The sequence below is a fragment of the Centruroides vittatus genome, unplaced genomic scaffold (genome assembly GCF_030686945.1).
Source record: "Centruroides vittatus isolate TY-2023 unplaced genomic scaffold, ASM3068694v2 scaffold_464, whole genome shotgun sequence".
NCBI lineage: Eukaryota > Metazoa > Arthropoda > Arachnida > Scorpiones > Buthidae > Centruroides > Centruroides vittatus.
The window spans coordinates 1,361,183-1,389,063 of record NW_027122710.1 but is presented as its reverse complement, the minus strand read 5'-3'; the positions used below and the strand labels follow the sequence as shown (position 1 = coordinate 1,389,063).

Below are 27,881 nucleotides of genomic sequence, written 5' to 3'. Positions count from 1 at the left end.
GCAATATAAGTGAATATTCATCTTCTAGAAATATAATAATCAGAGAATTTTGCTTGATGAAAAGGTGTATTATTAACCTGTTTAAAACGGACACCTGCCTAAACGGGGAAAATTTATAGGTTCGCAGCAATTTTGTAATCAAAACGGAAAACTACCAAACTGTCAAAAGTATTCAATACCATACGTGTCCGGTTTACACAGGTTTTATTGTATATTCATTCTATAAACTTACCTAATTATGGTAAAATTTTATACTATAACGTTTAGAAATGTTAATGTTAATAAAACCGTAAATTAACTTTAAGTAAAGAAATATTATGTCATAATTTATTATTATTAATTTATCTCTTCAGATAAAGGGAAGACTTTGTCTAATAAAGTGAAACAGGAATTGAACTTCAGATGATATGGAGTCCAAAAATAGATTTATGTTGTATTATATTGGATTAAAAACAAAATAAAACTAAATTTAATATATCTTGTTTATTAATTATTGTTATTATTTTTGTTTTAAAATACATTTAATCAAAAAGTCAAACATTCCATCATACTTTAATTTGATTGTTATTGAGCAATTAGAGGGAAAATTTGAGGTAGTTACGAATGAAAAGTCAGGTAAAACAATTTGAACATAAAATATATTATGCCTATCATATACGCTTATAATTGTTTTATATTAAATTTTAGTGTATATTTTAATGGTTTGTTGGTTCTTCGCTGTATAGAGAGTAGGTAAATATTGTCTTCAAGACATCGCTTGTATATCCAAACAAAAAAAAAATAGACGGACATTAAATACGGGCTATTATTTATTGTGACATCGTCACAATGCCGGGCTGCAATTTCTAATCATATTTTTAATTTAACTTAAAATATATGCTCTTCACCTAAATTAATAGTGGCATGCCCCTGTACATCATACTTTTCCTTTAACAACAGAGTCGTGCCGATCATCCATTAACTGCTTTCAGGGGAAAAGTTTTGAATTAAAATCACATGACTTCCGGTCTAGACCGGAAGTTAATATATATAGGTAATCGGGTCATCCTGCCTTAGGCTTTTCATATCTGGTCTCGAATTTCATCTATCTAACAACGTTCTCGAGATAAAGAAAGGAGAGACAGACGGATGATAGTGGAAATTTATAGTTCTACAATTTTTTTCAAAAATAGCAGCCCAATAAATTATGTACAAGGCCACAATGGCACGGGATGTTTATGATTTATTCACTTGATTAAGAAACTCAACAGAGAAAAAACTAATAGATATTGAAAAACAATTAAAAATACTTTGAGTTAACAAGCATTTGTAGTTGTTATTATTTTTTTTTTTTTTACAAACCTATGGGATCGTGGCTTCTCTTGTTGCCCCCAGAATATCGATCTGTACTCAATTTTTCTCCAACGTGTGTTTAGTAGTCTTCAATGCTGTATTCATAGCATAAACACAGTATGTAATTCTTTCACACTAGTTATCTTTTCCTCTTCGAAGCTCAAAAGAAAAAAATCAGCCAGGTGACCCCATGATAGCCATACAAATGGTCCCCTCTAGGAGGAGTGATGGGTATGCTTGTAACAGTAAAGCCAAGTATGGGAAAAACTTTTTGAGCTAACACACAAATGTGTAGTTAATTGTTTTACAATATCCGTTGTGATTTTTCCTCTATTGAGTTGCTTAACCAGGTAAATAAGTTACGAACATCCTATACATCAAAACACATATTTATCATACTCCATAATTAGAATGATCCTTAATTCTTTTGAGCTGTCGACTAATCTTAAATACATCTTAAAACGTATTAATTATCATCTGATTTGACTGATGATTAGAACTGTTGTATTCATCTTCACAATTTTAAAATTTTATAAAGTCTGTTGATTTCATAGACACTTGGCATTAACATTATGGAAGAAAACATGGAACAAACTGAAAAATTAATAAATTATATTTTATTGTATTACGGCGAGATTTTTCAATAATTTTACTTTAGAGTTTATGAATTAATGAGTTAATTTATTATTAATTATTCGGTAATTTCGTGTATATAGAAGGAATACAGAATAATATACATAAACATAATAAATAATAATTTGGATGTGATATTACATGAAGATATGTTAGTGACAAAGAAAAATATATAAAATAATAATTAGATAATTTTATTTTAATATATTAATGATAAAATTACAAATGATTAAAACGGCGAATTTTGAAATATTGTAGAAAAATAGCTTTAAAATGGTTTTATTCGAATAAAATCGTCCATAAAGGGTGGTTGGTTTTATGAGGCACTGCAACATAAGCAATCTTTCAACAGGGGATGCAACTCGATAGGACGTTCAATAGATAACTGGCCCCTGTTTAGTTGTTAGACACGTGATAAAAACTCTACGTAGTTGATAGGGTAGAACCCACGACCAACTACCAGCATTCAATGATTTTATCCACTCGGTAATTGGTGGCGTATTTAGAAGGTAAATGAGAAATAAAAGAGCATCTTGTTGAATTATAATAAACTGTCATTATACATTTCTCACGAATTTGATATCACTTGTTCATTCTTGTTGACTTGGCCGTAAGATGTTAGCCTAGGATCTTAAAATCCGGATTCGACCAGGTCCTGATTTCCACAAGAACCCGGCAAACTAAGTACGTAACTGAGCACAGATTTCTCTGACGTAACGAATTTACAATAACAATTAGTGTTTAAAATAAAACTTAATGTAGAATTCTTAGTTTGTATTTTTAATTTAGAATTTAGAATCCAAGTTGACAAGCCTGAAAGAAAGATCTTAGAATGGACAGATGAATATGTGTTTAAAAACAACTTTGATATTCGAATGCTTCATTCTTGATGGAATGATGATTATGTTCGATACGTCTGAAGAATCGAGGTTTCTTTCCAAAGAAAATTGTTAAAATTTATAAAGTATACTCAGAAATGAATTCTACGATTCGAAAGCTGATATCGAGAGTGATATTTTTGAAATTGAGGGAATCAGAGAGGAGAAAACTGATATCCTTCTCAACTATCATGACTTTCTCTTATTAATACTGTACAGAAGATCGTTGTTGCCACAGTAATCTGATATAAATAGAATTACAATACAAAATTAATTAATGATTAGGAGCCGCTAAGACGGTATCGCTAGCTTATATTGTTGGACGAACAATCGTATTATGAATTTTAATGGAACGTTCTTTATCTCGAAAAGATTAAAATCTCATTTCATATACAGAATAAATAAGCAAGGAATGATAGAATTTCTCGCGAAATATATATAAAAGTAAGGATATATATAAAAGATTAGATATTTGATTACTATTGACGAATTTCGTCAGTAGAGATGATAAATACACCTCTTTAGGAAGAGAATAATGTGTCGATAATTTTATATTTTGCCAAAATATTGTTTGTTACGTATCCCATCTTAACTTCTTCATAAAGTCAATTTTAAAATAATAAGAGCAATGTCTAAGATATGAACATAGTGTATAGAGCAGGCTAGAACGAATGTAAAAGTTTATAAAACAAAACAAACTTTTACTTTGTTCAAACGAAAATAATATTTTTAAGAATCGAAAAATGCGAAAACAAATAAAATTTTATTCGTTTCTTGTTCTTTTCTTTACAAAAATTTACCTTAGAAACAAAACTGAAGCGAAAAAATATTTTACTTTTGATTTTTCACAATACATTTTTTTTGTTATTATTATTATTTAAAATTAAATTAAACATTTATTAAAATTATCAAATACAATTTTATAATCATTACAAAAATTTATATCCATTTTTTAAATAAAAATAAAAAATTTATATATATATTAAAGATAAAATCTAGACATTTTAAATCAGTCTGGCATTAAAAAAAGAAAAAAAAAAAGTTTCTATCGTATCAAATCGACTGGTCGATCAAGTGGAAAAATCTATAGTTTCACGCTTGATGACTAACCCCAGGCTTGATTTCTAAATTCTCATTTCTTTGCTTCCTCCGAGGAATCCCGGATCGATTCGTCAATCTTCATTTCGCACTCAAATTCATTATTAAGATATTAGGAAAAAACATACTAATAATAAAAGCAATAACAATCAAATTTAGAAAGTGTAATTACTTATTTTTTACACGAATAAAATAGTAATAAATTTATTGAAATAAAGATAGAAGTTAACTTTATTTACTTTTAGTATTTAAATTTATTTATAAATAACTTAACGTTAAATTCTGTTATAATAATAATAATAATTTTAAGAGAATTTATTATTATAAAAATGTATAAAATTATTTTTGAATAATAAAAAAAAACATTTTAAGTTATTATTTATTAATATAATGTTTTATTTTATGATAAAAGAATTATTTTTCTAAATGCATTTTAAAGTGATATTTATTGTAGTTTCATATTTTTTGTATAACAACAACAACAAATAATACATATTTTGAAATTCCTCATATTTTGAGCTTTATACCTAAACCTTAATGATCAAATATTTTTAAATATCTTCTATATTTATGATACTGAAGACATTTCATGTAAATAAATACTTAAAAAATTAATTTTAACAAATAAATAATTAATTAAAGTTGCAATTCTTCTTTAATTTTACTTAAAAATAATTGAATTATTGCTTCTAGAATTTTTATAAAATTTTATTATTATTTTCCTAATTTAAAATTATATAATATAATGCATGAAGTAGTTATCTTCAGTATCATAAAATTTATAAAAAGTTGTATTTTTTTAATTGATTTATTCATTTATTTTTAAGTACAAATAAATAAAAATAAAATTAATATCACAATATACTTCAAAATTCTGTTTGTAACAAATAAATTAGCTAAAATTGTTTTTATATTTTACACTAAAAAATCAATTATTTTATCAAATGTTTTTTCTGTTTTTTCATATTTACAATATTCTAATATATTGGAAAAATATTTAAAATTTATTTCATATATATATAAAAAAACCATTTAAAATTTATTTTTAAAATTATGATATGTTTTAATTTATATATATTATATATATATATTTTATCCATTTTATTAAATTATTTAAAGAAAATTATTTAATACAAATTAAATGGGATATAAATAAATTTTTGGATTTTTTTTGTATATTAAACAGAGAGAAATAGAGATAGAGATAGAGATAAAATTAAAGTATATTTGAACACAATAACAATAAATATCCCTAAGGGTTGAACTATTTTGCATCCTTTCATACAATTAGGCCTTGTAAATTTTTATTTTTTATCATTTTTATAGGGCCTTTAATTATTCAGTTTGTTGAGCGCTGCTGCTTCATCATCACTCGAGGTTCTACCATAATAAGTCTATGTACACACAAGTATGGCATTAATGAACACTCTTATCCACTAAATAATTTGTTCATTAAACACTTTTTCTTTTATATCTTCAGTAACAATTTGATTGGATTTATTTATTTATTTATTTATTTGGTTCCAAATGTTATGAACTGTTTCAGTGTTTTTCCCTTCTTTTTTGTGAAATGTAAGCATAAAACATTAATAGATGAAAATGATGGACACTAGATACAAAGTCTTGGACAACGATAACTATAATGCCCTAATGACCATTAAGGGCAACCATTAGCTTGGCACAGCGTAACTATGCAGGCACCACTTTATCTAAAAGAAAAAATAATTAAAAAATACAAATTATTTATAAAATAAAATTCTTATATGATATTTAAAAAATGAAGAAAGTTTCTAAATTTTCATTATTAGTTTAATTTATAATATACTCTTAGAAATTAAAAGAAAATAGTTTGAAAAATTGTTTTCTACTGAAAATAATTATATAGTTCTTCCCAAGAAGAAGAATATTTAAAGTAAAAAAAAAAAAAAATTATTTCCTGAAGCATTGACTAATGAGCGATTAGTGAAGCGTAGTATATCATTATAACTTTAAATAAATATAAATTCAGAATATAGACACGGCATTAATCTTACTAAATATATTCATCAATTGTTCTTTTTACTTTCTTTCGTGGAAATTACTTTGTTAATATTTTTGTAATTTTATAAATTAAACTTTAGATATAAAAAAAGAAAAAATTAAACACAAAATTTTTCCTGAATTGTTTATTATTTTAATTTTAAATTTAAAACACTAAAAAGTTTATTAATTGATTAATTATATAAGAAATTTTATTCGATTTTTATTCATTTAAGTAATTAAAATCAGTATAATATACAATTTATTATATAAAATAGTAAAATTATTTAATTAAAATGAATTTTAATTAATAAAATTAATTAAGGTTGTTAAAATATTAATTATATAAGATTTTTTGATGATAATTAAGATATAAACTCATTATTATAGTTTTTAGTGTATGGTGTTGAGTTATCGAATGTATTATTGATAATTAAAATATATATTATGTACCAAATTACTTTACTAATCATTTTAAAAAAATACAACAAAATACAATTTGATAAATTGTCTTACATTAAGATTTAAGTAGTACGATCATGATCGTTACTATAATTATTAACGGTCCACTTCTATGACAAGAATATCCATTGTCTGTAAGTGAATTACCTGAGAAAACAAAAATTTTTATTGATTTCTAATCAAATATTTCATTAAGTAATTTTGTAAGACACGATGGCATTAAAAATAGATCACAAGAAAAGTAAAATTTGTAAAAGTAATGAGCCATTGAATAATTTTCATGAATTATTACAAGTTTGTTTGAAGTTGAATATGGCTAATTACACATTTGTTAATTATATTAGAAAACTAATTTTTCTTTACTTGAAGGAAGAGAAATTTTCTAACAATACATGTCAACAACTTTGCTAAACAATGTTTGCACCATGCATACAGATGCTAAATATCTATCAATATATTAAGGAAGCAAAGCATTCTGGACTTGGCATCGATTTCTCACTCCTCCTCTGCCTTGTAATTAGTGGCTATTGAGAAGAACGGCCTCTTGCTGGGCGTGAAAGGGTTCTAGCTGTAACCATTTTGAAGAAGGAAAAAAAAATATATCAGATCTGATAGGCTGCAATTTCCTTATGACACGTCTTTTTTGACAACAAGGGTGTAAAGCTATTCCTATAATGAGGCTCGAGAGTTTTAATTAATAAAGTATCCCCTTTATAATCTTCGATAATTTAATGATAATTTAAGAATTATAATTACTAAGTAAAAATAAAATTTTACTTAAGTTAAATACGAGTAAACTATCTTTTAATTAATTAATTAATTAATTAAAAATGTACCGTGACCGTGATACAGAAACTTGAAGCAGAAGAGGTGGTGGTATACTCAATCTAGAATACTTACGCATGTTAAAATTTATACTGTTTTATATTTAATAATGAAATTCTAAAAATATATCTTGCGTAAGAAGTTTCATATCGAATTTGAAACGAAATATATTGAAATACCTTTGAAAGACAAGTAGATTCGTATAATGAAGCCGGACAAAGTTTCAACGGAAACTATCCAACAAGATTGTCATCCCTTGTGACAACAAAATCCCAAGTCAATTTCCTATGTCTTACATTTAAACATACGACTTTACTGTGGACATACTTTACAATTTTCTCCTACTTCATTCTATAAACATAATCGGTTAGAATTTTTTACGATGTTTGTATGAAAGAGATAGGCACTCGGAAAATTCAGTTCTTAACAGGATATTCTTTATCTAAGAAACTATTGTATTTTATCTTATAGGATTTATTTAGTCTACTGTAAGAATATAAACTATTTACATTAGAAAATTTTTACATTTTCAATATTTTATACAATTATTTACAGGTTAAAATCAAATTTTTTTTATACTTTATTTCTTTTTCTTTTGGTACAATCGATTCCGAAGTTTTTCGATAACCGAAAACGTTGATAAAATTCAAATATAATTTAATCTTTTACAGTTTAAGGAAGTGTAATCCGTCTTTAATAAGATTAAGATACTTTTAAATCATTAATTTTTTTTATAATATTGTGGTAATTAAACTTAATTTACCATAGGGAAAACGTAATTAACTTTGTTAATTTTTAAAGACGAATAAATTAATATCAATTTTTATTATTTAAATATTTTATAAATATCTCCTTTTTTAAATCACAATTAAGCATTTTTTCTTGTAATGACGATTAATTGAATAATACAGATCATGAGTAATTGGTTGCTGAATATTCTTTAAAAATTGTTTAATTAATTTATTCTGAAATTATAGAAATATTTTAACCCATAAAAATTAATTTGTAAGCATTTAAATTAATAAATGTTAAGAATAAAATTTAAAAAAAAGATAAATTATATAATACTGAATAAATTACATTAAAAAATTCAAAGAAGTAATACTGATAATTATAATTAAGCAACAAACATAATTAAAATCAGTAGAATAATTTTTATATACATTTAAAGTAATGATATATTAAATAAAATAATAATAATAGTAATAATATTAATGATAAGTGATTTAATATATATATGTATATAAAAAATTGTGTTGTTGATGTATTTAGACAGTAATATTTGGAATAAATTACTGTCCAATATTGCAATTTTCAGAAAATGGTGTAACATGGCAGCTGTTGTAGCTCTTGTAGGCTGTTTTCACTTAATGGAGGAATAACACGCCATTGATGTTCAGAACTTCAACAAGCGATAAAACAAAATTTTGATGGTGATCACAAAAGGGTAAAAAAGATAAAAAGAATTATGATTTTTCCCTCTTAATTTATTTTATTTTATTTCATAAAAATATAAATGCTTCAAAGTTGTAATTTACAGAATTAAAATTGTCAAAATTATGATTTTGTTTAATTGTAATTATTTCAATATTTATAAAAAATAAATATGATTTTATTAATCTAAATTATTTTATTTTAATTCATTAATTTTTGAGAAATTTTTACAAATTTTTTTCTTAAAATTTTTATCATCTTATACATGAAACTTCATTAAAATTACATATTTTATGTTGATTACAAATCAAAGATAAAAGTAAAAAGAATTATAATTTTTTACTTAATTTTTATTTTATTTTATAAAGATTTTATACGAATTAATTATTTAATATTAATTTTTAATATATAAAAACATTAATTACATCAAAATCTATTGTAAAATATTAGTCATTCGATAAAATCCATATTAAAAATTCTTTTATCTGATAAAATAATCGATATTAATTTTTTTAAATAATGCAATTTAAACGTAAATTTTATTAAAATTTAATCAATTTGACCCGAAGAAATATGCAATTTTAATTTTATCATTGTAATTACTATCAATAAATAAAATTTAATGTTTTAAACCTTAAAATAAAATGTTTTAAATTCTTTAATTTCTATTACTTATCGATATTTATTTTAAAACTTAATTTTAATATATAAAATAAATATATTTTTTAAAATATCATTTTAATATTAAAATGATATATTAAATAAATTTATTTAAATTTATAAAAAGGATTATTTTAAATTTTATATGAAGTCAGATATGGTAAACTAATTAAAGTTCAAGGTTTAAATGAAGTACGCCGGTATAAATTAAGGATTTTATTTATATTTTCAAGTTACTTTAATTAATTCTAATCTTAAAATCAAATTTTACAAGAAAAAAAAAGAAAATAAAAAGCAAATAGAATTTTAGAATGAAAGAGATTGATCTGACTAAATTTGAGTTACTTGATAACGTAAGCGGCTTTGTGTTATCAAGAAACTCAAATTCAATCAGATTTCTTCTTTAAAAAAATAATAATCTATTTTTTCAATGGCTCACTGTCAAAGACTTCATAAAATTCCAACTTCTTTCACTCTTTTCTAGATTTAAAATAGAAAAAAATAAAATTATTTTCAACTTAAAAAATTATTTTGACATGGCCTCAATGCTGAGCTGCAATTTTTAATCATATTTTAAATTTATTTAATTTAAAATATGTGCTGTCCACCTCAAATTAGTAATGCTTTTTCTCTGTACATCATACTTTCCCTGATAACAACAGAGTCATGTCGGTCAGCCATCTAACTCTATTCTGGGGAAATTTTTGAATTGAAATCACGTGACTTCCGGTTCAGACCCGGAAGTTCGTATATAGTCAATCGGCTTCATGCCTCTACGTTTCCCATATCTGGTCTCGATTTTTGTCTACCTAACATCATTCTTGAGATTAAGGAAAGAGAAACAGATGGATGACAATTGGGAATTTATAGTTCTACATTTCAGACTAATAAACTACTTTATACTTTACTTAATGACAAAACGGAGAGAGTTTACTATCAATCAGTGGTTAAATCATGTCTCAAATGTCAAAATTGTAATGATCTACATATTTGTATTCACTTTAAATAATGTATTTGAGTGTAAATCATAATATTCAGGCAGTTTTTAAGTCTTTACTTCGATCTCTTTTACTAGAACTAATAAGCAAAGTAATGAAACCAGATGCACCAATTTCAATTTACAAATAAATCGATGATACTAAGTTTTGCTTCAATTAATGGTAAACTGAATATGAATTGAAAGGAAAAAAACCACATGACAACATCTGGCATCAATTTGTAACGTGATTTTAAAATTTTGTAAAACTTTTTAATGATTTGAGAAAATTCTGCTGTGGATATAAAAGTCAATCAGGAGTAGTGCCGTATTTAAATTTGTTCCGGCCTTAAAATAAAATTTAAAAAACTTTCCTCCACCAAATTATGATAAATAATTTTTATATAGAAGCCCATCAGCGTCAGGCCCTAAGCTGTAGCTTGTTTAATTAGTATATACAGTAAAACCTGTCCAAGATGGAACCTGAACAAAACGAAAACCTGCCTAAATAAAAAAATTTCTATAGAACGGAGCAATTTTCTACGTTTATAAAAATCCTGTTCAAAACAAAAACCTGCCAAACCTGAAAAACTTTTTGTTACCGAGAAGTCCGGTTTACGCAGGTTTTACTGTATGTAAATCCGGCGCTACACAAAATTGCAATTGCGAGAATTGCTTAAGAGATTCAGAAAATAAAAGAAATTTTCATAGGTTTTATAATAAACTTCAGAAATTTACATGCAATTTAATGAAGTTTGAAATATAAATCGTAAACATTTTAAATATTTAATAAATTAAAGCATTTTCTATTCTAATCGCCGTACATCTTATATTTCATTTTTATTTAAATTAATAAATAAATGATAAGTTTTCGACCAAATTTCTACTTTCTTATTAAAAAATTGTTTATTAATTTATGAAAATATAATAATTAAATTAATTTAATTTGTCAATTGATATTATTTCATTTAGAAGAGACATTAATTATTAAAATTTAATTAATATATAAATTAAACAACACAATATAATTTATTTGTAAAATTTTAAAAATATTCTTACAGTTTTTTTATCTTTATCAAATATTTTTTATAAAATTTTATGCTTTATTTTGTAAAATATTTCAAATAATTTACCTAATTTCACTTAAAAATAGAATCACAAATATATTAAATAAATAAATAATATACTTTATACAGAGTTTTAATTTAAAAGAAATTAAAATTATATTAAAAATTTTAAGATTAAATATAGAGAATTATATTATTTAAAATAATAACCTTATTAATTTATTTTAAATTTAAAGAGTTTTATTTATAAAAATTCCATTCATTTTTTTCGAATAAGAATTTCAAATTTTTCTTAGTTCTTAAAAAAAATCCTTTCTAACAAAATTTTGTCTACTGAATTTTTCGGTATATTTTTTTAAATCAGTTACAAAGTGCTAGACCATTTTTAACTGAAAAATATTATAAATTTCTTTCTAAAATCCTATAAAGTTGATTTTTATTATGAAACGATAGCAAATTCTCCCGAAGCATCTTAGTTATGCCCATAACCATTGAAAGAGAAGCACGTGTAAAGGAGAGGTGATTGCGCTGTACTCTATTCACTACTAGAAATATTTAAATTCTAAATTATTTTGGAAGTGATATGAAGTTAAAAATAAGCTCTAAAAAACTCTTTTAAACTTTTTTGCTGTTATTTTTGTTTATTTATATTTTAGTAACTCAATAGAATGAAAATTACAATTTTATTTTTAAAAATGAATGATGGCAATGTTGGCATTTTTTATTTGTTTTTATCCCCAATAATTGTTACCGTTACCTTTAAGTCAGATTGGTTTGGATTGGATTATTTGTACAGCAATGCAACAATTTGATAATCTGCAGAGGGGGATGCCTCCCGGGAGGACTTTCTAACGGAAACTGATCACTATTTAAGTGTTACAAATGTGAAGAGAATCCGAAAAACTCCACGTGGCCAGCCTGTTGGCGAGGCTCGAACCCAACTCACGATCGACCAGTGTTTCTTGGTTTTATCCACTTGATCTCGTTAATATCTCCCGAAAAAATGATCCAATTTTCTTGAAAATTATTAGACACGTGTTTTCCTAATATACAAATCGCTCTGCAAAATTTCAGAAATTTTACACAAAAGGCACGTGAGTTATTATGCTTCAAACTGGGTGTACAAACTCGTGCCCCCACAACAGTACATACATAGAAACCCTCAATTTTGTTTTGCATTTCTCGACGTTGCAAAGTCCTGTGAGTCCAAAAATGTAAAATTGGGGAGGTCATTTTTGACCGATTACTATACTTCACCCCTGTTATAAATAAAAAATGCCTTTTTTATTATAAAATTTTCGATTTTTTAGAATAAATGTATGTAATATATTTTAATGTATTTACCTAAAAAATTAACGAGAATAAACACACATTTTTTAAACGTTTCTTTTAATTATGATTTATTCAACTAAATTACACTTTTTTAAGTGATTTAATTCCATAAATGTTTAAAATAATTACATATAATGACGAGAATTATAAATAATTTACAGAGATTAAATGACAAACATTAATTTCACGTAAATTAGACTCATTATTAATAACGTAAAGTGTAATATTAAAAGAATAATACAAAATATATATAAGTTTTTATATTAATAATATTTAAAAAATTCCTTAAAATTTATGATAAATTTTAAGTTTTTTTTCCTGGAAAATCTGTTTAATCTCTGAACGATTTATCCCATAAATATACTCATATACACACTCAGTTTAATTTTTTTAAATTATATATGTAGACCTATATATAAATATTTTATTGGAATAACAGAATATATAAAATTTATTGGGGGGATTATATACATATCAATCAAATGGTTTGCAAAGAAAATATTTATTTTCAAAACTTCGTGTGAATATATAAATAAAAATCTTTAGCATTTTTATTGATCGAAAGAAAGTTATAAATATATATACTAAATTTTAAAAAATAATTTTATTTTAATTGGATATTTTAAAATTCAAATTTTTAAAATAAGAAATTTAATATAAATATATAACAAAATTTATTTTTTGTAGCAATCTATTTTATAAATTTAATTTTTTTTTCTTAATTTCTCGTTTAAATAAATGCAATTAAGGCTTTATAAGTGTATTAAATAAATTTATTTGAGTTTAAATAATTACAAAATTGTAAATTATGTTAATTATTAACTGTAATTTATGCTAAATAATTGAATTCATCAAACACTAAATTCATTCTTCGATACCTAAGTTACTCAGTTACTATGGCAAAACAATAGGATGTAACATGAAAACATGAGGTCTACTTTCTGTAATTCGTATATTAAAATGGCAGCAAGCCTTAGTAACGATGAAATCATTAGGATATAAAGATACCATTAGAGAAAGGTAAATTTATTAATACATCTTTCTCTAATGTTATCTTTATCCTTTCATCGAATATTCCTCAACACCACGTTTCTAGTAACTCGATTTTCAGCAAATTAAGTCTTTACATGAGCTAATTTAAGTAAATACAGCAAAGGCCTTTATATTACTCCCCATATTTTCAGTTAAAATATTAATTTTTACATGATCATTAATATCTGAGCTTAAACTTATTAGCAAATTCCATGTTTGCTAACAACATTATTCTTATACACTGAGCTTTATGTAGGTTCTTAGGTCATACTGCCTATGTATTAAAAATCTTTAAAGCTTTTAGTGTATAGGCATAATGTTAATCATAAATATATATATATATATATATATTTTAAAATTTTATAGTTAATTAAAATTCTTTAGAATTGGCATATTAAATTATTTATATTATATTTTATATTAATATTCAATAAAAAATTTAAATTTTAACATAAAATTTTAAAGAATTTCTCTATTTTCGAAATTTATTATTATTATTATTATTATTCTCTCATATTTTGCCTCAAACATTTTTTTTTTATTTAATAATGCAAGTATATGCGTGTTAAAAAAGATATTACTTATTTTTAATATAAAATAAATAAAATAAATATGTAAAATATGCGTTCTAAATATAAATAATTCTTACAGATTTACATTTTTCAGATTACTTTCAATTTTTGCATAATATTCCAATATCATAAACAAAAAGTCTCACTACAACATAAATATTCTTAATATATAAATCAAATAAATTTATTTATTTTTTGTATTTTTCTCTTTCTTTTTTATTTGGAAACAGAAAAATTCCTCTCTCTCTAAAAGAGGAGTTTCATTAATTTTAAAAATTAAACAATATTAAATATAAATAAAAAACTTTTAAAATAATTTATATATTTTGCTTTATAAACTTTTTAAAACTTTATTTTAATGAAATTTTTTATATTTTTATTGTAAAAAATAATTTAATTTTTAAGCAAAAAATATTGATAATTTTAAAATTTTATTAAAATGACTTGAATAAAAATTTAATTTAAATTTTAATTCCATTAAAATTATATACATAAATAAAATTAGTAAAATAAAAAATAAATAAATTTTACTAAAAAATAAAGCTATATACTTTGTATAAAATAATTATTTTATATAAATATAAAATTAATTAAAATTAATTTAATTAATGTTTAGTAGTTTAGCAATACATACATACATACATATTAATAATTATTTATCTCTTACTATACTTTTATTTCTTTATTTTAAAAAATATTTTAATTTAATTTTTGTTTAAATTAATACAATAAAAATCACTTAGAAATTTTGTAAGGACTATACTAAACCTCCCCAATATGAAAATACTGTATTACAGTTAATGGTGAAGAAATCCATCCAATATCAGAAAACTGATTGCTTCAATCAGCATTTCTGCAGGCTACAACCCAACTTTGATGCTTACTGATTCAGAATACTTCGAAACCTACTGTCGTTTGTGACCTCTTGCTGGTCTCATCTTTGATTCTTGACCTGGACAGGATCAATTATTGTACATTCCAACCATGCTACACTTTTAGCTTAACAAATGCAGCTTTTTTCTATCATTTATAACCTTACTTACGAAGCAATATCAATCTTATTAGAAATTTGACTAGATGAACTGAGGCTATGCCTAGTTAGAATATTATTATTTTATTCTGGTGTTTGTTTCCTCGTAAAAAAAATTATTTACTTTTTTTATCTGGTACCAAAAAGTAAAACAGCTTAGAAAAGAGATAATAATAATTTATTTACTAATCATATTAAATTAATCCGTATTACACTGTAAAAACAGCTCACATATTAATTCGAAGTGTTTTAGACTATGCCATTTAATTAAATTTATAAATGTACTAGTATAATAATGCTTTGTAAGCTTCCTTAGATGAGGGAATTACCCTAAGCCAATAAATTTGAATATTTGATTTTTTTAGAATATTTAGGAATATCGGTTAATTATATTTATTAAAAATTGCAATTTGATAATTAATAATAATAAAGTTAAATATCAGTAACTGTAACTTAAACATTAATTTTCTTTATGAGTTTAATTATTATTAAAAACATTGCTTAAAAATGTAATCTATTGTGATTGTAAGTCTATATGAAACAGAGTCAGATCTTACTTACGATCGTCAAATCAACTTTGAATGCGATTTTTCAAGTTATTACTTATGGAAAAGCGCCCATAAAGCTTTTAATAAAGATGTTTCTAACGAATTTAGCAAAAATTCATCTACTCTTCGATCAACAACTAGTTTTAACAACAACTAGTTGTTCTTTCAACTAGTTTTAACAAGTTCAAAAGTCATAAGAGAAACACCAATAACTACGTTAAATTAGACATTTGGCACAGATATTTCTTAGAAAAGTATTCATATCTCACCAAGTCTCTTATTTTTACTCCTGGTTTTATTCCAAACTACAGATCTACGGTTCAGGATTTGACTTTCAACCTCGACGCCTATATAACAGTCCTTGACAAGATGAAAGATAAAACTACTCAAGGAAATGATCTCATTCTTACAGCTTCTGCTTAAATTGGCTTTATTACACTTCCATAACAAACTACTAAAAATATTTAACGGTTTCTTTCAAACTACATTTGTATCCCCCATCTAAAATGCTACCAATTTCAATACGATTTTTATAAGCAACATGATTCTCTGAATCCAAAGAATTTTAGTTCAGTTGCTCTTCCCTCCAATCTGCGCAAACTATTCACTAGTAAGATTAAAATTTAAAGAATGGATGAAAAAAAAACATTTGGAAGAGGAACAGCTGCGACTCTACATGTGTTTAATAGGGTTATAGATTCTTAATTTTTAACAAAACAGCAGAACTATGTTTTCCTTGATCTACAAATCCTATTCGACTTAAGTTCTATTAAGCTCCTGTTGTATAAATTCCATGCTTAACATTAATACTAAGTTAAAATTTATAAATGTAGTTCAAAATTTATTTTCTAATCTTAGAGCAGTCGTAACTCCCTCAAAAAAGAACCTTTCTAAACTTTACCAACTCCTCCAAAGTGATCACATCAGTCTATATTAATTCATCTTTATTAACAATATCTTCAGTATTTAATTACTATAAAATGGAGGACACGAGCATCAATCTAGTAGTCTATGCCGATGATTTTGTCATCTTTGCATCCTGTCAGATTTCTTTACAACACAATGCTGTAATAAAAACAATCTTAAAATAAATACCGAGTAAACAAAATTTCCCATTTTCAGAAGAAATGGCAAACTTTTCGAACAAGAATCTTTTGCATTATATAATAAGCAGATCGAAGCTGTTCCATATTTCGAATTTCTCAGGATACTTTTTCAGCAGTTCCTAACTTCAAACATTATCTCCGGAGAAAACTGCACCATTTGTTGGTCATGATATCTAATCTGCTTTCCCTACTATTTATGACAAAAAATAACATCTGTACACAGTTGAAATTGTCTAATACCACTACAGTTAACTATTCAAATATGCTTTACCTATTCGGATTCCTACATTACTATTTGATAGTAAAAGCCTTCAACGCATCTCCATATCTCATTTATTTCAAGATATATCTTGCTACTATAAACAGGACATACTAAACTCCACCCTTTATTTCTGAAATACTTATTGGATTTCATCAGAAAAAATTTTAGCCAGCCTAACAGTATCTCGTATAAAGATAGATTAGAACCACTTAAGAAGCTTAGACCCCACAAATCCTATTTTCAACAACTGGTGTACATCGACGTAGAAATTACTCAATCTTTTCTGGTGTAGGCCCAACTATAGAATCCATTAAGGTTGTAGACGACTGATATGTTGAAACTGCAATATCGAACAAAGAAGACTCCCAATAGCATCCTTCATCTTCTCTGTTGATATTCCTCAATATCACGTCTTCAGTACTCTGAACGCCAATTGTCAAAGATTCTACATATAAATTACGACTCGACTCATTTTGTCTTATTCTTCTGAAGTATTGTCACTATACGGTAATCAATATAATACCAACTGCAAATTAGAACCTTGTAGTCTCTTACGTCTTTATCGAATGTGCCAATTCTCAGTGTCTGTCGAGCAAACATTACTTGAACTTTCCAATAAAGTTTCCGAATATTTCTCGTACTATTTTCCAAAATAACTAGTTAATTCAGAAAATTATATTATTCGAAATATTCAAGACTGTTTAAAAAATGTCTATAATTAAGATGTTCCAATGAGTTCAATGTTTAAGCCATTTTATTCTTGTTCGTGTAACAAATTATATTCTGCTGTCCTTCCTTAATATCGAGATTAGAGTTAGTTAGTCGAAAATCGAGACCAGATATGAAAACCCTGAGGGCAGGAGGCCCAATTAACTATATACAAACTTCCATGTCTAAACCAGAAGTCTCGTGATTTTAATTTAACGTTTTTTCAGAAAGGAGTTGGATAGGTGACCGGCATGATTTTATTGTTGTGAGGAAAAGTATGATGTACAGGCGCAAGACTCTACTAAAATCGAAAGCATATGTTCTGATTTAAATAAATTAAAAATTGTAGCCCAGCATTGTGACGATGCCACAATATTTTTTCTCGTTTTTAACTGTCTTATCTCTAATTACCAATTTAAACTGTATATCTCCTTCAACAGGGTTCATCCTAATTGTTAAATAAAGCACACTCTTCTATTCTATATATTATGTAATTTTATATTAAAAAATTATACAAAATTAAACTAAATTTATATTATTCTATATTATTATAAGTTATTCTATTATAATATTTTCATTGAATAATATATTAAATAAATACATTAATTTATTCTTTATTTTACATTATGTACATAAAATTTAAAACAGTATTTACTTTTTAAGGAAACAACTTTAAATAATACATTTTATTCTATTAAACTAATTATATTTAGAAGATAAATCAAAAACATTTGGAATATCTTACAATAAAAGTGCAAATTTAAATGAACACATCAATTTTTTATGATTAAATATTTATCTTTTACACTTGAAACATCTTGAAACATTACATATTTATTTAGTATAATCCTCCCTTCTTAAATTTCCTTTCTTCTACTCTTCTATTAATTTAAATATTAATAGATCTATTAATTTAAATATTTTTAAATATTTAATTTTAAATTAAATATTTAAAAATATTATTTTAAAGATAATTAATCTTTAAAATAATATTTTTAAATGCATTTATTATATATATATATATATATATATATACATACATAGCGCTGCAAAAGTGCACACACAATACTTTAACTGATATATTTTAGGTTAATTTTTTTTTGGATTTTCACACAATTGCTGAAAAAAACTTAAGTAATCGCCAGATAATTAAAAAAAATCGTATATTTTTTAGAAAAAAAAGTAAATGAGAATGAGAGGGAAAACTTTGTAAGTAAGGCATTTATTTTGTAGTAAAACCCAATTATTCACAGATGCTATCTAAATTTGGAATCTCTTGTTAAAGAAATATAGTCGTTTAGGCAATTATCGAATGAAATGAATAATTTAGCTTTGTAAAATGTGAACAATTACAAAATTTTGGTTTTATTTACAGTACTAAAAAGTGAGGAAAAAAATTTTAAAAAAAAGGTACAAACAAAACGTTGCATGATATTAATTTAAATTAATCCCGATTATAGAATTTCATATAGATTTTTTAATGAAATATTTTAAAATTATTAATTTAATTAAATACAGTATGTGTAATAATTTTTTATAGCTTATAATCATTTAATATAAATTTTAAATAAAAATTTGATTTATTAGTGAGGATTCTATGTAGAAAAACAAGCTTTTCGTCTAGGGTCTCGTATTTTAAAAGGCCTCGGGCATACACAGATATATGCTTATCTTACATCCTAACGTAATTCAGAACTAAGATCCTGAATTTATACGGACTTAATATTATAAATGATGCCTCGTAAATCTATTTATTCAATTTATAACGTTAATGTATTTAATTTTATTTAAAAAGGTGTTTAAATTTATAATTAGTATCATATATAATTTAAAAAATACACACATATATATTAAAGAAATAAAAAATGGAATATTCGTTCAGAACAGAATTGGAATAATCTATACCGAGTTATTTTGAGTTACAATATTAACGTACTCGTAATTTCATTAATGGAGTCTCATCACTTTTACATCTGGTGTCAGTTTTTCCCCCTCTGGAACCAAAAAAAGAAGGAAAAAAAATGCAATGTGATGGCTGAAAAAGGAAGAAAAGATATTGATTCAAGACTTCAGAGAAACTCCCTTTTTACTATTTTTTTAAAAAGAAAATTTTTTGATTACGTGAATTTTGTATGCGAAATTTAATAATTTAATAACTAAATAATAATCTATAATAATAATAATTAATTTTTAAATTAACAAATGAGAAAATATTCATAATAATAATATTTTATTCAACACGAGTTTCACAGTAATGTTATAAAATACTTGACATTAATGGTGTAAATGCCACACAAATTAAGAAAATTCATTTTAAAATTCTATTTTAATAACCTGGAGGTATATTAAATGAGTACTAGAGTTAAATAATAATAATAATAATAATAACAACAACATTTGCCGTAGTAAAATTATAACGTAATTCTTACGGAGATGGAGTTTAAAAAGAAGCTTCTTACACATAATTTAAGTAATTTATGTAAATAAGTATAAAATAAATGGTTTAAGTTTGTTACATACCTGGATAATATACAATATTTCTCTGATTTTTATAATTTGTTCCCGGTATAAGTAGAACACATTCGAATTCAGTAGGAGCATCGTTTCGTAATTCACGATCTCTAATAATTCGTGACAGTTTGGCAGTGTATGCTCCATTTTTCTTACTCGATATGATCTTGGTATCCGATATTAATTGAGAATCGACGTCATTTAATGTATTCCTATATAATAACAAACGAGGGAGTGGATAAACTCCTTCAGCTTCACAAGTGAAATTTGTTAAATCAATTGATGGCCTTGTAAAATTAAATTCAAAATGTTTTGGAGGAGCTGAAATAAAATACAATTTTCAAATGTAATCACTCCATGGATTTGTAATTTATATAATTAAACACATTATTATTATTATTATTAATTATATACGTTTGTTAATTCGCTGTCATAAGCAATGAATAAAATTATCATTTAATGGATAACTCTTTATAAAGTTTTGATTGCTAATTTGTTAATCTTGAATGTGTTACGTTAAATAAGGATGCATGCTTTGATGAAACCGTACAATAACTAGTTTAATTATAATATTATACAATAGCTATTGTTATAATTCATAATTATAAGCTTGTGTTATGGTTACGTTTCACGAAAATTGACAGTCTGTATACGGTTTGACAGTTTGCATTATGGACTTCACAACTATGTCAATTATAAGACCAAACATACTTCTATGATGGTAAGTACGTTTATATAACTTAATAGTGTATTCTATTACTATAATACAATTAACATTAATGTTAAATTTATAAGTATCATCTCGTTAATGATGAATTTTTAAAATGTATATGTTACTTTTTACTAATGTTCATTAAAAACTTGTCTGCATAAAACAATAAAACACCTCAAGTTGAGCACCTCTATATCCCGGACATCCCATTATGTTGGGAACAATTTTATATAATTACTATTGTCCGACTTAAAGAGGTTTTACTATGAAATTAAAGTGTAATATAATAGAAAAAATTTTTCACTAGGAGATCTTTTTAATAGCTTTTAAATAAATGAAACCCTCACGTTTGGTTTGAATAAGAGTCACTATTATTAAAAAAATAATTATTATATAAAAATTATTTTAATGTATTACAAAAAACAAAACTTTTCTTATGTTTTTAAATATATTTAATTGCTTGTAAAAGTTACGATTTTTTTCTAACTTATGTTTTATATTCACGTATTTTAATCTTTATTTTTTACAAGTATTTTTAAAAATTCAATAAATTAAACTACTTAATCGAATTATACATAAATTTTACTAAATTAATTAAAGTACATTTACCGTAAACAATCATGACTTGGTCCTCGGAATCTTGTTCTGTTAATGATATCACATGGCAGGAATATCTACCACTGAGTTCAGTCGTAGGACGAATAATGTTGAGTGCTCTATATTTTGTATAGGTGTTGGACGGTGATACTGTATAATCCCAGTTAAGACGTCCTTTTATTCTGGATGATGCATAACGAGCTTTTAATTCCGGTATCCATTGGTATATTGGTTCTGGATCGTCATTTAAGAACCATTTGACGACAATATGAGAATCACTATCAGACAGATCGTACTCACAGTCCAATACAACTGATTCTTCTGTACCATTTTCTACCCATCTTGGCATAGTCAGACGAGTGATTTTTACACCTAAACAGAAAGATAAATTTATTATTGTAAAGGAGAATATATTGACTAGTTATAGTACAGAGTTGAGAACATCTTAGTACAGTAATTAGGGAGTACAGAGAGTAGAATTGTAGAGTATTGGATGTGCAGGAAGTAGGAAATGTAGAAAGCACACACAGACACACACATATACACAGACCACAGCACAAAAAAAGTAGAGAATATGGAGTGAAGAAAGAATGGAGTATAGAATTAGAAAGCACCATAGAAACTAAAAATATTCATTATCAGAATAAAATTTTATATAAGTATTATTATTTTAATTTAGTATTTATATAAATATAGAAATTGGTGCCACAACTATCAAATCATTTCACTCATAAGCTCCTTTATGAAGCATATTCTGTATCTTGAATATAATTTTATATAAATAAACAAGATGGAATAGGTAAATTGCAATATATAAATTGAAATTTTAAGGATATAATTGTGAAAATAAGAATAATTCTATGAAAATTGTAAACTAAAATATAATTGATAGTACGAAATTATATAAAAATGTTTTAAGTTGTAATATATGCAAAATTAAACAAAAATTTAGTACTTCTAGACTATTGGTATAACATTGCTGCAATTTTGAAATTGCAGGCCTATACATTCCACTGTCGTCTGGCTATCTGTCCTTCGTTAATCTCGAGCACGGAGTTAGAAAGATGACCAGCAGAACTCCATTGTTATTGGGAGAAGTATGATGTACAGGGACTAAACTGAAGATTAAATATGGAAAATTTAGGATTAAAAATACACGCTATGTGCCATACGTGTACAACTCTAAATACAATGATCACCCTAACTAGAGAACGCATACATAAGTAAGTCTGAACCCGACAAAACGTGAAGATCTCAGTGTTAATAAATAAAATTAGCGAACTGAATTATGTATTGAACGAATACTTTGGGTAGTTTTAACTTTGTTCTACAAACAACATGTTAGTGTTAAGAACAACAATTCAAACTTAAGGATAATTATATTGTCTAAATTACATGAAGTATCGTTTCTGGGTTAACTGGAAATTTGGAAGAAACACAAAGTTGAAGAGAGAAAAGAATTATTAATGTATCTTCAAAGGTTGGAGAGAATCTCACTTATATAAGGAAAACTTTTCTTTTTAGTGTTTTAAAAGCTTTTACGTTGTGGAAGTATTCATAATTTTTTTATATTTTGTTGAAAATTTATAGACTATTCACTGTTAAAACCTGCGCTCTTTCCATCAATACTAATAACTGGACAGGTAATATGACAGAAATTTCAGAAGTACATTTTATGTCTATAGAGGAGGAAGAAATTGCAATAAAATTGCTTCCACATTAAAAATTGATCTCTAGAATTATATATTTAAATACAGGTCCGAAATTATAATTAATAAAAAAATTTAGGAAGTAAAATTTGTAATTTATTCATATTTAATTTATTTAACAAGCAATTTAACTTAACAGTTAATAACTTTTATGAAATTATTTCTAATATATATTCTACAAGCATCGATGATTCTTAAAAGACAAATTATTTCCACCTTATGATTTTATTTTAACTAAACATTTCTGTTAACAATTAATTAAGAATTAGTTTTATTTTTATTATTATAATTTAAATATAGTTAAATGAATATTTATCAATAAAATATTTATTAAATAAAAAAATAATATTTTATTTAAATATAAGAAGCAACTTATAGTTACATAATATTATTTATATATTATGTAATACAGTAGACCCACCTATAACATGGTAGATACGTTCCGTGTTTTAGGGGGGTCTACTGTGTATTAAATATAATAAAAATTCATTATAATAAATATTTTAAAATATTATTATAAAGTAATATTTATTATCAGAGATTATACTGTATATAGTATATATGTAATTGGGCTGCAATTTGTAAAAAATTGTAGGCCTATAAATTCTGACTGTCGTCCGTCCGTCTGTCCGTCTGTCTTCCCTAAATCTCGAGAACGGAGTTAGACAGGTAAAATCCGAGTGAGGCGTGGAAAGAATATGAACAGGAGACGAGATCCTGATTAATTGTATACACTATTTCTAGTGCAAACTGAAAATTACGTTATTTCAGTTCAAAAATTTTCCCCTGTAAGGTGTTACATAGATGGCCACTACGACTCTATTGCTAACAGGAAAAGTATGATGTACAGGGACAATACACTACTAATTTGAGGTCGAGAGCTTATATTAAATTAAATAAATTTTAAAAATATGATTAAAAATTGCAGCCCGGCATTGCGACAATGTCACAATAAATAATTGCTCGTTATAATATAAAATATGTTAAATATAATTAATTTTATATATAAAATAATATAAATTATTTTAAAATTTAATAAAATTAAATAAATAACTATTTTTTAAAATAATTTTTACGAATTTTACATTTAAAAAAATGCATTTTAAAATCACGTAAAAAAACCTCGAAAAAATAGAGAAATATTTAATTATAAACAATTTTATTTATAAAATTTTTAAATATATAAAAAAATACAAATATATAAGAAAAAATCAAAAAATATATAGATTTTTCCTTATATTTGATAATTTTGAAAAATATATTTTAAGTTTTATAGTTTAAAAGCGCATTAAAATATATCATATAAATAAATTTTATCATTAAATTAACTTTTAATCAAATTATTGTAGTAAAATCGAAAGAAAAATGATAAAATTGGATTCTTTGTCAACGCTTAAAAGATAAGGAGGAGTTCTTTTAATGCTGTACACAATGAAATGCCAAGATTTTAATGATGTAAATTCGAAGAGAAGTTGCGATAGAGTAACTATAAATGTCTAATTGCATGGTAAGAGATGTAACATTATAAGATGAAATTGCTTTAAGTTTGTAATGTTGCAGAGAATATCATTAAAGCAAAATTATCGGGTACTAAGTTTCAAATTTCAAGTTATTTCGGGATCCATAAACTCTTTTTTTTTCAGAATAGTATAATGAAAGTGTAATAAATTTAGTATAAAATTTTATAATTTCAAATGGATGATATTAAGTTTATTGGCAAATTTAACGAATAAGTTTTAAAAGTTCTCCAGCAAATTCTCCTCCTCTCGACTTGGTTTAATATGTTTCTGCTTAAAATAAATTTAAAACAATATTAATAATTTTTTAAATTAAATATAATTCATATTTATAAAATATTTAAGGAAAACTTTGATAGGAATCAATGACATGTCTCTAATTTAACTTACAGAGTGGCCAAGATATTCTTAAAATATATCGTGTTTAACTGAATTTTGGTTATCTTATATTAAAGTTCCTTATTTATAAATATTTGACAGAAAATTATATTTAATTTATTTAAAAAATATGTTGTATTGGAGAAATTTTTACAACGTCGAGAAGGATTTTTATTTATATTTTTATACTTTTACAAATGAAATGGTTAATTTTGTATGTTTCCAGGACTTAAATTGTAAAAGTTTCATAGAAAAACTTGCCTGAAGGCAAAGAAACTATCTTTTGTCAATTTATAAAAACGTAAACATTTAGAAAAATATTTTAAAATTCTTTTTTCTGAATTTAATATCTGAAATATAACAAAACTGTTATCGTATATGCTTATAAGATACACGCATATATACAGATAAATTAATACATGTATAAAGTTTAGAAGTTTTATTCAAAATTAAAATTAAATTTATCCTTTTTTATATTCTAAAAATGATTAAAAAATAATATTATTTTTTATTAGTTTTAGAAATTTTAATTACTTTTCAGTTATAAAATTATAATCAAATTGTAGATCAATTGTGGAATGTTCCAAAATTCGACTTCCTTTTTGATCCGAATTCAAAAGCTGTAAACAAAATATGAGGTCAAATTATGGTAAAACTAGACATTAATAACATTCGACAGGAAATTATAATCTTAAAACTAGTCTTTGGATAACTTTTAAGTTGAAGAATTAGTCTAGGAGGATGCTGTGAGGATGAAGAATTGAGAGGCTGACTCCTCTCAAGGAAGACTTAATCCCTTGACTTTGTAAACATCAATTATTAAATTTATATAAGAAATTTTTAAGGTAAAATTATATATTTTTATACTTTTTCTTCTAAGCAATAGGACCAAATTGTTAAAATTTGAGTAAAAGTATGTATGAAATATCTGGAGTTACGTGCCTCAGAAAATTCTTTCCATAATTAAGTAATCATCTCATTTATGAAGTGATTGTCATTTTATATTGATGATAATTAAAATCTTTCATTGTAAATATTCAAACAATGATTTCAAAGCCTTTTTCTGTTGAAGAAGAAAGTTCGGAGCATAACATGTGCTACAAATAGCACTATTGGAACTATCACTGTATATGAGAGTGGCCTTTATTAAAATTGCCAAAAGTTTGTAACTGTTATATAATTTATAGGAGTAGAATTTATTTAAACGGTTAAAAATTTTTATAATATATAAAACTGACTTGAACATAAATCATAAATTCACGTATTAAGGGAAATACTATAACAGTTGATAATATGAAAAGTCTTGTAAATTATAACACATTTAATTTAATTATGTTTGTAACTAAACGAGAAAAATGTGGTATTTCTCATTTATTTATACGAGTTAATAAGTTGAAAATATATTTTTATATCCCCACAGTCGTTTGTCTGTTGTCTGTCCTTTCTTAATCTCGAGAACGGAGTTAGATAGACGAAAATCGAGACCAGATATGGAAAACTTAGGTCCCCAATTAATTATATACAAACATCTGGTCTGAACCGGAAGTCACGTGATTTTTTTAAATTAAAAGGAAGGAAGATAAAACATCTATCAAAACAAAGACACACGGTTTATATCTATAGACATTAGGGATAACATCTGTTAAACTTTACAGACTGTATCCCAGATGTTTAAAAATTCCACATCCTTTCATGAATTTTTCTATAAAATAATCTAGCGTAGGATATAAAAAAAGCTATCTACCAAGTCTAATTCTTTGTTACAACTAACCGACGAGTTATATACTTGAAAATCCTAGTCAAATATCATTCAAATCAGTATCTGTGGCCATTTGTACTACAATGTATTCAATATGGTTGCTTCGACATCTCGATAATCCTCAATTTTACCTGAACGTCTCCAGGAATAGCAAAGATTTCACATACAATATACGTGCTAAACTCCTATAAGTAGGTTGGTTTGATATTTTTTATCCTCAGGATATTTCCATGCAAAGAATCTGCAAAAATCAGAAGTCAATTCCCTTCCATAAAGTTCTCTACGATGCAAAATATTGATGGAATTAAGGACATATCGAACACATCGTAATGTAAGTGGCTTCAACTGCTGATTTGAATAATATTTCAGTAAGATTTGAATGTTTCTTCGTTCAGTTGTAGTCGTGCGTTAAACTTTCTAGATAAGTTCATCCTGTATATAAGGATATGTTATGAATAAAAAAAGAGAAAAAAATTTAATTCCTGGCTATAATTTTTAATCATATTTTTACTTTATTTAATTTAAAATATCTCAAATTACTAGTGTCTTGCCCCTGTACATCATACTTTTCCAGATATCAACATCATCTATATAATTCGTTCTGGGAAAAATTTTTTGAATTAAAATCATGTGAGTTCCAACCTAGAGCGGAAATTTAAGGAAGGAAGGAAGGAAGGACAGACAGACAGGTGGATGCAAGTGGGAATTTATAGGTCTACAGTTT

At 24.9% G+C, this 27,881-nt stretch overlaps 1 protein-coding gene across 1 annotated transcript in view; it reads right to left on the bottom strand.

The window, feature by feature from the left end:
• Positions 1–5,088: 5,088 nt before the first annotated feature.
• LOC136989333 (uncharacterized) overlaps positions 5,089–27,881 on the bottom strand; it is a 55,780-nt gene continuing 32,987 nt past the window's right edge. The window contains exons 2-5 of the mRNA XM_067287463.1: positions 21,807–22,166; positions 20,495–20,806; positions 6,477–6,569; positions 5,089–5,650 (exon numbers count right to left, since the gene is read on the bottom strand). Coding sequence (XP_067143564.1) covers positions 6,478–6,569; positions 20,495–20,806; positions 21,807–22,166 — 764 coding nt within the window. The 3' untranslated portion in view covers positions 5,089–5,650; position 6,477. The remainder of the gene's footprint in view (positions 5,651–6,476; positions 6,570–20,494; positions 20,807–21,806; positions 22,167–27,881) is intronic.